General features: G+C 34.8%; 1 protein-coding gene across 1 annotated transcript in view; it reads left to right on the top strand.

Annotated features, from left to right (window-relative positions):
- Positions 1–11,916, top strand: part of LOC126333133 (enoyl-CoA hydratase domain-containing protein 3, mitochondrial) — a 131,670-nt gene extending 119,754 nt beyond the window's left edge. The window contains exon 7 of the mRNA XM_049996715.1: positions 3,376–11,916. Coding sequence (XP_049852672.1) covers positions 3,376–3,493 — 118 coding nt within the window. The 3' untranslated portion in view covers positions 3,494–11,916. The remainder of the gene's footprint in view (positions 1–3,375) is intronic.
- Positions 11,917–12,557: the final 641 nt, after the last annotated feature.

Below are 12,557 nucleotides of genomic sequence, written 5' to 3'. Positions count from 1 at the left end.
AGTCGAGATGTCAGGCATCTTATCCACATGGCTGTAACGAATCGTGCAGCCACGTCTTGATCACTGAGTCAACAGATAGGGATGTTTGCAAGACAACAACTATCTGCATGAACAGTTCGATGATGTTTGCAGCAGCATGGACTATCAGCTTGGAGACCATGGCTGCGATTACCCTTGATGCTGCATCACTGACAGGAGCGCCTGCGTTGGGGTACGCAACGACGAACCTGGGTGCAGGAATGGCAAAACGTCATTTTTTTGGATGAATCCAGGATCTGTTTACAGCATCATGATGGTCACATCGGTGTTTGGTGACATCGCGGTGAACTCACATTGGAAGTGTGTATTCGTCATCGCCATACTGACATATCATCTGGCATGATGGTATGGGGTGCCATTGGTTACACGTCTCGGTCACCCCTTGTTCGCATTGATGGCACTTTGAAAAGTGGTTGTTACATTTCAGATGTGTTACGACCTGTGGCTCTACCCTTCATTCGATGCCTGGGAAACCCTATATTTCAGCAGGATAATGTACGACCGCATGTTGCAGGTCCTGTACGGGCCTTTCTGAATACAGAAAATGTTCAACTGCTGCCCTGGCCAGCACATTCTCCAGATCTCTCACCAATTGAAAACATCTGGTCAATGGTGGCTGAGCAACTGGCTCATCACAATACGCCAGTCACTACTCTTGAAGAACTGTGGTACTGTGTTGAAGCTGCATGGGCAGTTGTACCTGTACACGCCATCCAAGCTCTGTTTGACTCAATGCTCAGGCGTATCAAGGCTGTTATTACGGCCAGAGATGGTTGTTCTGGGTACTGATTTCTCAGGATCTATGCACCCAAACTGCTTGAAAAGGTAATCACATGTCAGTTCTAGTATTATATATTTGTGCAATGAATACCCGTTTATCATCTGCATTTCTTCTTGGTGTAGCAATTGTATTAGCCAGTAGTGTATTATAAAAATACCCGTTTATCATCTGCATTTCTTCTTGGTGTAGCAATTTTATTGGCCAGTAGTGTATTATAAAAACAGCAGTGTGATTTTTCTTTCCAAGAAAGACCATCATTACAAAATTATGTAATTACTTAGTTTTCTTGTGAAACTTTTCACTGTTTCCAAATTTTTGTCTTTTCTTCTCTCTCTCCCTCCCTCCCTCCCTCCCCTGCCCCCCTCAGTTCTTTATTTTCTTTTTTAAGAAAAAAAGAACAAGGTATACTCTCTTATGGATCACAATGATGCATCAATTATATACTACATAACAGGAACATATGCCTACAACATAACTAAATTGATCTGAGTTAATTGGGTATGTAATTTTTCATGATGCCTAAGTATTCCACATGTATATATTTCCTGTATTAGGTATCAGTGCAGTAGTATATAAAAGCTTTTCATGGATGAAGAAATGCTAAATCCTCCTGGTTCCCTTGAGCCTCAACTTTTGGGGTGTAATGTGAAAGGTGTATTAATTGGTATAAATGAAATTAAAGCTTTCAAATTTCGTTTGGAACTGATGGAGAAGGCCATTTTTTCCATATAGACCATTATTTTTCAGCACTAAATTTGTTCCAAAATTCTGCTATAATAGATAGTGCTGTGAAATATTCAGGTATGTGGTTTGCACAGTCTCACAGTCATTGGAAATAGTTTTAGGCTAAAGGGATTTTTTTCTAATTTCAGGTTATGTGTAGTTAATTCAGTTATAAAAATCTATAGAATTTGAGAGGAATCTCAAGTGAGTTGTTTTGCTTTAACAATTTCTGCTATTTTCCAGTGTCACTTTCTGGTTTGATACTCATATGTACAGCTATTTGGTTATTTAACAGTGGCAGTGCTATTTGTCAGTTCTATATGAATAATGTTTGAAAACAGAACCTGTTGTTTTGGCTTTCATTTCACTATGGGATATTACAATCCAAATGTCATTATAACTGTCAAGATGTCACTTTTTTGTGCTTCTGAAAAGGCTTTATATGACACAATCATTTCTTAAGCCTTTTGAAGGACATCAGCAATAGGATTCTTCTGTGAGACTCACCAAAGAACTTCAGTATATTTCTTTTGGTATACAACCATCCTTGAATCGAAACTGCCGATCTGAAGTTCTGTGCTTTGCTTTGCAACTGTTGTGCCTCAAGACGTTTTTCATATTATTAGCATGCCAAATTTGTGCCTTTACCATCTTAAAGTAGTGTACTAAGTAATAACAATCTAGGAAGGATGGCTTACTAGTCACCACACAGAGGAGGCATTCAGTCACAGACAGGCACAGTGAAAAAGACTGCTAACATATTAAAACTTCCTGACAAAGTCCTTCTTCTGAAATAGAAAAACACCACCCACCCACCAGCACACACAGACACACACACACACACACACACACACACACACACAAAATTCACACTCATGAGGCCGCTCTTCAGGATGCTGGAGGCCATCTGTCTGTGACTCAGTGCTTCTTGTCTGTGGTGAGTAGCAATCTATACTTTCCATATTATTGGTATTTCATATTGGATTTTCTGTTGTGCTAAGTACATGCTTTTAAAATACTTCATAATATCACCAATGAAGTAATTTATTTCCGCAATTAATAGGTTTTCAAAATATGCATTGTAGTTTTTTCCAGAATAATTGTATCCTTTCTGCCATTTGTTGCATTATATTTTTCTAAATCTTTTCTTATATGGTTTCAATCTCCTTCCACTGTGATGGCGTGAGAATGAAATATATGGATATTTACCAGCAGTTAGAGACATCCAAAGAATTTCACATGCTGACTTAGAAATTACTGTGTTTGATTTGGAATCATAGTGACACAATCAGTTTTAGTTACCAGTAAAGAAGGAATTTGAATTAACTGTTTTATTGCATTGCTAATAATATTCATATATACTATTCACTGATGGTGTCTAGTGATGATTAAAAATTATGGATGCTTTACTCTCAGGAAGTCATCATCTCAATCACCTTATTCAGCATTACTCCCTTAGAATGGCAACAGTGTGCCAGTTATGAACTTGGTTCTCTAGTGTGTGTGTGTGTGTGTGTGTGTGTGTGTGTGGAGGGGAGGGGAGGGGGAATGGGGTAGGCGGCACACCAATTTTATTTTTTCAAGTTTTATTTATTTCTTATTTTAGCTGCACAAAACTGGTTTTAAACTGACATTAGTCTTTTATAAACTGCATGAATCAGCAAAATGTGGTTTATTGTGGAATAATGTCTGCTCCACATTTGTGCTAGAGTACTTTTATCTTACCCTATTATGGAGGTATCAAAAAATAAGCAAAATTTCAAACTTGTTTTAAATCAACTTCAGTTTATGTAGCTGGTATTCCTTCAAAAATTTTTCAATATTAATTTCAGAATGGGTGAGGAAATAATGGTAAATAACTTAGCGATGTCTGATGGCCAAGAAGGAGTTCGCAGCTTCATAGAAAAGAGAAAGCCTTGTTGGACGCACAGCTCAGAAAAATGCCACTAATGATCAGCTATTGCTTCTCTAATTGTAATAGTTGTTACATAAGTTAGTCTGCTTTTGCATGCAGTTGGGTCTAAAGGTAAGAATTATAGCTGCCTGTGGAATTATGTTCCAGAAGTAAGATGTTGCTCATTCAGAAAATCCTAAGTAGCAGGTATAGCCCTTTAATGGTATCATTGTATGTGAAGGATACTATACATTTTATTTATTTTCCAGTTGTTTCCATATTGTGTAAATGAGGAGAATTTTATTACTAAGTAACAAGAAATACTGTACATAAAAGTTATTTCTCGATCCCTCAGTTACTAGTGCTCAACAATTGCTACGTGCCAATAATAGTTAAGGAATATTCTGACAAGTCAGAATTTTGCTTTAAAAATGAATCAGTAGTATAAGAATGATATTCCTATGGCAATGTTCTCACATTTAATGAAAACAATGTAGGTAATAAGTTACATTTTACTTTTTGAAGATTTATGTACCTATCGCAGAAGAGGAAATGATATGGAATTAACTGTAGACTTTTTAGTGACACATTGTAGTACATAGTGTGTTGCAAACACAAGATTAATAATTGTTCCAATATTCTGTATTTTTACAGAACTTTCTCTTTAGACTGAGCATGGAATTGATATTTATATATATATGTACACCAAATTTTGGATTGTTCAATCTGACATGAGAATTTTTACATCTCGTGAAGCATACTTGTTGAATAATAGCCATAATAGTGATTGTTATCTCTTTTAGCTGTAGTTGTTAAGAACAGTCTTTGTTCCTTGTCACCAATTTACAGTGTCCTGGATCATTATTGATATTTTCAATGAAAACTGTTATTAAGTAACTAGAAGTAATGTATTTGCACATATGTAAAAGGCTTATGAAGTTTCATAATTTGTAACTTTCAAATTTAATTTAGCAAGCAAGAATTTTTATTGTAATTACAGTAAATGAAAACTAGAAAGTCATAAAATGTGAGCTTTCTCTCAATCTGTTAAATAACTTAGACAATACAAGTTAAGTCCTGCCATAAGTTAACGTATTTAACTATTTTGACATATGGCAATACAAGGCTGTGGAACAATGCTCATACTTGTTACAGTTAACATTTGAAAATTGTAAATATTTTATGAAGAAAAGAAAAGTAGTTTAATATTGCTATATCCTGTAACAGTGCAATATAGATGTTTCTTCAGAAAATGGACTTTTTCCTAGTGCTCATTGGAATGACTTTAATATAATCGTTTTTTGTGATACTGATTATTGTAATGTCAGTTTTGAGTGATAATTCATTTATAAGCGTGATCATAACAAAAATTTCATGGATGTTGCTGTACTCTGTGATGTCCTCAGTATGTGAAGGTTTAAATTTCTCATTCTTCTCTTACAATGGAAAATCGAGGATAGAATGTAACAATATTATGAAGAAGGTAGTTGCTACGTACCATATAATGGAGATGCTGAGTCACAGACAGGCACAACAAAAAGACTGTTGGAAAGTGAGCTTTAGGCCAACAAAGCCTTTGTCGAAAATAGACAACACACACTCACATACATACATACATATGTACAAACAAATGCAATTCACACACACATGACCACAGTCCCTGGCATCAGGAGCCAGACTTCAGCTTCAGTTGCCAGTGACTCTGGTCATGTGTGTATGTGTTGTGTTTGTATGAGTATGTGTGTGTATGTTGTCTGTTTTTGACGAAGGCCTTGTTGACTGAAAGCTCACTTTCTGACAGTCTTTTTTTACCTGTCCGTGACTCAGCATCTCTGTTATATGGTGAGTGGCAACTATATTTTTCATAATATCATTCTTCTCCTACTGTTTTGTATTTTATTTTCTGCAGAAATCAGCATTGAATTATCAGTATTTTTGCTAAAGCATGCATTTCTTTCAGTTATTATTGCTGTTACATCTGAGAGCAGAAAATTTGGACTTTATTTCTAACATGTAACTATTGTAGGAAGGAAATGTTCTTTATTGTATGTTGCATATTAGGGCTGTTTCAGTATGTCATTGTCACATGTCTTAATGTCCAGCACAATTCATTTATGTGGTGTTGCATCATCTTAGGTAGCCACATTTTATAAAATACTATGCAATTATTGTGGGAATTGTCTTGCATAACTTGATCTTCAAAACCTCTATCAAATGGTTGTCTCAGAGAGGTGCTATAAAGACCTACAATTTCATTGGTAAATGTCCAGGGCTCAGGAAACAGACATCCAAATTTTATTATCTGACTATGCAGTTTAGTGGACTTTTTGAGTGTTTATGCTGTGTCACATGTTATGAAATCCTGATATATTTTGCCATGTGAAACTATTTTAATTAATTTGTTTCTCACAGCACCAGTTGCTATTGTTTATCTTTCAGAATTCTGACTTGAACATTTTCAGTCATATCTACACTTCTTCATGTGTTATGAAGGCCTGGTATATTCATAAACAAGAGACCATTGCAGTTCTTATTTTATCAGAGTAACAATATAAATTGTTCTCTCATATATAAACTACAATAAAATTCCACCAGTTTTGGGATGAGGTTTTCAATATTCCTGCCCATGATGTGTTCTCCAGATCTCTCTCTCTCTCTCTCTCTCTCTCTCTCTCTCTCTCTCTGTGTGTGTGTGTGTGTGTGTGTGTGTGTGTGTGTGTGTGTGTGTGTGTGGTTGTTTTCTTTTAATTTTAAGGAATCAACTGCTGAAAACGTTTCTCCTATATGATCCATTAGCTCCCCTCCCCCCCTCCCCCTCCCCTCACGCTGCAAATCAGTCTTTGACTGGTTTGTTGTTGAAGCCCGCCATGAATTCCTCTCCTGTGCCAACCTCTTCATCTCAGAGTAGCACTTGTACCCTACATCCTCAGTTATTTGTTGGATGTATTCCAATCTCTGTCTTCCTATACAAATTTTACTGTCTATAGTTCTCGTTTGTGTCATGGAAGTTATTTCCGGACGCCTTGAGGAACATGTGCCCTATCGTCCTTCACTACATCTTATTAGTGTTTCTTTCTTTACTGAGGAGAATCTCCTCATCCCTTACCTTACCAGTCCATCTAATTTTCAACCTTCTTCTGTAGCGCCACATCTCAAATGCTTTGATTCTTGTCTGTTCCTATTTTCCCGCACTCCATAACTCACTACCATATGATGATGTACTCAAAAATGTACATTTTCATAGATTTCTTCCTCAAATTAAGGCCTAGGTTTGATATGAGTAAAGGCCTTTTGGCCAGGAATGCTCTCTTTGCCTGTGCTAGTCACTTTTTATGTCTTCCTTGCTTTATCCATCATGGGTTATTTTGCTTCCAAGGTAGCAGAATTCCATAACTTAGTCTACTTCATGATGCCCAGTTCTGATATTAAATTTCTTGCTGTTCTCATTTCTTATACTTCTCATTACTTTTGTCTTTCTTTGATTACTCCCAGTCCATATTCTGTACTCATTAGATTACTCATTCATTCCATTCAATGCATCCTGTATTTCTTCACTTTCACTGAGGATAACAGTGTAATCAGTGAATCATATCACTGATATCCTTTCGCCTTAAGGTTTTATCCCACTCTGGAACCTTTCTTTTATTTTCCTCATTGCTGCTTCAATGTATAGATTGAACCGTATGGGTGAAAGACTACACCCCTACCTTACACTATTTTTATCTGAGCACTTCGTTCTTGGTCTTCCAGTCTTATTATTCCCTCTTGGTTCTTGTACATGATGTATATTATCTGTCTTTCCCTACAGCTTACTCCTATTTTCCCCAGAATTTTGAATATATTGCACCATTTTATACTGTCAGATACTTTTTACAGGTTGACAAATTGATGAATGTGCCTTGATTTTTCTTGAGTTTTGCTTCCAGAATAAAGCATCACATCAGAACTGCTTCTGTGATGCCTTTACCTTTCCTAAAGCCAAAATGATCATCATCTAAGAGATCCTGCAGTTCATTTCAGTTATTTTTGTTTTATTTAGTTTTTTCCTGTTTTCTGCTCATTGTGACTTATTGTATTGCCCTATAAATATAGATTTAGTTAGTAATTATTTTCAATTGCTTCAACATTTGTTGTATAACATCTTTAATGTTTTACTTTTTATCCCTTCACAAATATTGAATTGCGACTAATAAATTCTTGATTACTGTTATTTACTTAGGAAGATGTTACAGTGTTCAATTTTCAGTTTATTGACACAACTAGCCTTTGCCTTATGGAATATTTTTTGGTCATGTCTTTGATCTTATTTTCTTCTCATGTTACTGTTTTTTACAGCTTCATTTTGCTGAGTAGGGCTACTTTCATTGTAATGTTTAACTATGCCTCGTAGTTTGCCAGGCTAAATGTTATTGTGATAACTCCATAGATATAGTCCATGAGTGCTTTATTTAGAAAAAGTGTCAGTCATGTGATTTCTGATGTATTTCTGTTGTGCAAATGAAGGTTTTTGTGCCAATAAACCCAACAAGATCTTATTGCAATATGTCATTCCGTCACTTTCTGCAACTTTAAATAAAATATATGAAGTGCTGCACTTCCTTCTTTTGACCCAGAATGCTAGCATTGTTATTGCTGGAGTGCCTGCTAAACATTTGTTGCTACTGACTTCATCTTTGAATACTTAATACTTTCCATCCTAAACAATTTTTAAAGAAGGTGGTGAATTAAGCTGAATTATCTGAATATTGTGGTGTATTAGATTTTTAAGAAAATGGTAAAAAATTACTTTCACTAAAACTATGGAAAAAACACTAGCAAAATCTTGCAGATTATTTTTTATTTTAGCTTAATTGTCTTCTGATTTATTGCAACATGTTTGATATTATGAGGTGCCATAATGTATAAAAGCATGCTCTAATTTTACTTTTATTTGATAGAAGTGTTAGCAGAATGTTACAATTTACAACACGCATTTTGTGATTGAAGACCATAAAAATCACAAGAAATTCATAACTTTTTCTACTATTGCAAGGAAAAGTTCTGGCAGAATGTAAATAATTTAGGAGTAAAAGAGACAACTCACGACTCACCAAATAGTACAAGCATCTCACTCTCTCTCTCTCTCTCTCTCTCTCTCTCTCTCTCTCTCTCTCTCTCTCTCTCTCTCTCTCTCGATTTCCTGATCTATCACAAATGCTGTCAAATTGCCTAATGGCTTCATGTTCTTTGGCCAACATTTGTTTGATAATTTTTCTGACATTTCATGAGTACGAGTGGCTGGCATTCTCAAAATTTCACCCTCTATTGCTAGAGGTAGAGAGTGAATCTTTGACCATGCTAGCCACTCATGCTGTTGAACCATCAGAAAAACCAACAAACAAACATCAACTGAAGAACCCTAGACAGAAGCCAACTGGCAATTTGTCTACAAGTGTCCATGAAAGCCTTAAGAGTTTTGTGTTATGTATATCTTTGGGCTAATCAATCATGTCATGTTAATTTTGCCTTTACATCAGTTTTGTTGATATCCTAGCTGCCTTTGATTTCACAAGGTCTTCCTTTTGTTCTCTCATGTGGAACAACACACAGATTAGTTATTATTTTTTTAAAAAAAATATCCTGTGATTAATTGTCTTATTGTCACTCCTGACCATTCTGGCTACTATGCCTTTTGCGCCAGTCTTTTTATCTCTGGTATTTGCCCTTTTTTAAATATAATTTTTGCTTATTTCTTAGTTCAGTTCAAAATTATTTTCTTAGTAATGCTATTGTTCCTGTTCACATTTTGAAATGTACTGTGAGATCTGTATGTTCTGTAAATTTATGTGTCATTCTATTCTGACATTGATATTACATTCTAAGCTTATGTTCAAAGATGTCATCTTGTGAAGTCTGATAAAAATACAAACATCACATGTTCATGTTCAAACAAGATATTTCCTAAATACTTTTGCTTCCAGATCAGCCATCACTTTTGGATATCGTAATATATAATGTAACATTGTTTCTCATTGGTCAGTACATGTTATTAAATTATGTCCTGATATAAAAATTTTATTATGGTCTCTTGCTTTTTCTTGACACAACAAAAATTTAAAGAAGGCAATGCTGTTAAATATCCATTCTATATTGAGAGTGCCTATACATCCCTGTTTATTTTAGTTATAAATGTATGTAAATCATTGTCAGTTAACTAAATACCTATCTCTTATGTCCTGTACATACATTACTCTTCTTTATAGGTATAAGCACAAAAGTGAAGAATAGTGAAAGAAAGATTATTGAATGATTAGGGTGTTCTATGAGCATTCATTTTATAAGTTTACTCTTATTGATAAAATTTTAAAATATATGTATATTTTGTGCATAATTTTTTTCAACATTGCTAGGCAACTTCTTCAGATCTTGTTCAATAAGCAAGTCTGTCCTGCTGCCAGTATATTTGTTGTGAACCACTCATACACTGCATTTCCATGGAATGTTGTCCTCTTAGTGCCATTCTACAGTTACCAAAATATAAGGATGTGACATGTAAGTAAATTAGGATTGTAAGAGGTTGAGTTCAATAGCTCTATATTGAATCTCACTGTGTTTGTTCCCAATTTAAAGTGTGATACTGAATAATAATGTGAAGAGGCTCTCATTGCTGCTTCCTGTGGTAAACATCTTTCATATCATCTAACAGCAGCTTTTACTATCTTTATGACTTTATGATCTCAAAAAGTTAAATGAGTGACGTATCTGTGCAATCCAACAACACAGTAATGAGAATACGAGATCAGAAAGAACATACTTTTCTCATTCATTTCATTGAGTCATTTAAGGATAGGTATCATCCTGAGTAATGCATTTGACACATTCTTTTACTGAAATAATTAAAAATAGATCATACTTTTTAGAATCTGTCACCTGGTTTCAGATGTCCTGGCTGCAGATCTTTAGAAATATGTAGTGAGTATAAGAGGGTTATATGCATCTGTCTCTGATCACACTCAACACTATTAATCTTTTAACAAACAATGCATTTTCCTTCCAGTAGACTTAAAATGGGATGGGTTTTATGTCACCCCTATGTGAGTATAATGAAAGACAAGTATTTCTTCTCTGCTTACAGGTTTGCACTTCATGTCCTAGGCCCATCCTTCAGTTGTGCACTCAGAAATAGCTTTACAGCATTTTCATTCATTTCATCATTTACAAACTGAAGTATGTTATATCTATGTAGTAGCATAAAGAGATCCATTGGCATATTTCTTATAGGATGAATATGGAAATGTCCTTTTATCTAAACAGATAATTCTTTTTGTCACATCCCCAGTCTCACTAGGTTTGTATACTTCTGTCAGTGCAGATTCTTGACCATCAATAATTTCAGCTCCATAATTTTTGTATTTTATGATTCTGCAAATTCAAAACATATTTGGGAGTTCTACTTTCTCACTACCATTACTCTATCAAGTTTTGGCATTTTTGAGTCATTACATCTAAACTCATAATAAATACCTTCTAATATACTCAGTAACTGATTGTCAGTTAAATTATTGTTCTTTCTGTCTGTTTAATGTTAGTTGATTAGCTGCTGTTTCAAACAGTACTCATGACAGACAATTAAGCACGAGAAAACAAAATCATAGACTGGAAAATTTTCCCTGAGACCTTGTTGCTCTACAGATACATGTTCACAGCTTCAATACAGACTGAATAATAACCTGTGGATGCATACTCTTATAAGTTCTTCATTGGCCCATTGATCACGGAACCATGTAAAACTGTCACCACATTGGTCTGATGGCTCATTTTGTTACTTATAGGCATCAGCCACAGTAAACTTTTTAACAGAATTATAATCATCACAATGTTTGTGAGTTTACTCAAACACTTAGATCCTACAAAGTGTGCCATGCAGAAATTGCTCAGTGTGTGATCTAAATTCTGTAAGTCCGATACCTTAAATGATGAGAAAATGACGAATAATACATAGTGCTTTGGGAAGATATTCTCATTGCACACTCAGGATGCTACTGGTAATTACACAGATGCTGTAGAATGACACACTTGCTCTGCCACTTCCATATTCTCCAGCTATCTTTCACAGCTCACCACATAGCTCAGGCTCATTCTCCAAATGTTGTATGCATGTTTGGTTTAAAGTGTAGTTACTCTCAAAGCAAATCAGATGCTGGTAGACTACATAATCTGTATCTCTACATTATGTCGTAGCTAATAATTCAGACACTGTTTTAACAACACTCCATAAATATACTGCAATTCACTGCCTCTGTGTCAATTCAGCAATGGTAATTTCAGAGTTTAGATGTGCAAAATTTATGAAAATAATAAAATGTGTAAATATTATAAGTAAATGAATAAGGAAAGATGTTTATAAAATTGAATAGCTATAAACAGAGTATGGCACATAATTTCACATGTATATCAAGTTCTGTTGTTGTAAGTCATAAATAAAGTCAAATATTTTTTACCTTTGATGTACTTTTATTTCTCCACAAACAATGAAACAGTGGTATGTACAACAGCAAATTGAATATGTTACAAAATTCTGAAAGCACAATTGGCCCTTGTCCCAGAACACTAAATGGAATCTCAAAATTCACCCTAGCAGTTTTACAGAAAGGTTAATTAGAGAAAAATATTTAGAAATGAAAAGTAGATAGTGTGAAAGTGCCCATTTTTGCATGAAAAATAAAAATCCATTCACAAATTGAAAAGAAAAAGCAAAGTGCTGTTTAAAGGGAGTTTGTACTCTCGTGGAGTTTTTCTGCAGAAAAATTCTAGAGAAATCTGCATATGGCACATAAATCCCTTTCCTTTAGTCAACTAGATCCAGCATTATGTTTTTCTTTCATTTTGATAATGCTCCGTTATTGTATAAACTTTATTATTTCCTTGAGTTCTTCTTGGTAGGGCCAAGAGACTTCATAAAACCAAAGAAAGACTTTATTTCAATCAGTTTGGCTATGGAGTGTTCTTTATTTTTTAATTTCATTTTATGATTGTATGTTATGTTATGGATGCTATTGCAAATAAGCTAAAGCTAGAAACTGGAGAGCTCCATGTGCCCCCTGAGTCATTCTAAATGGTGAGCACTTCAGTTATCATTGG

This window comes from Schistocerca gregaria, chromosome 2, assembly GCF_023897955.1.
Source record: "Schistocerca gregaria isolate iqSchGreg1 chromosome 2, iqSchGreg1.2, whole genome shotgun sequence".
Taxonomy (NCBI): domain Eukaryota; kingdom Metazoa; phylum Arthropoda; class Insecta; order Orthoptera; family Acrididae; genus Schistocerca; species Schistocerca gregaria.
Note: the sequence above shows the minus strand (reverse complement) of the source record. Positions and strands in the feature narration are given on the sequence as shown.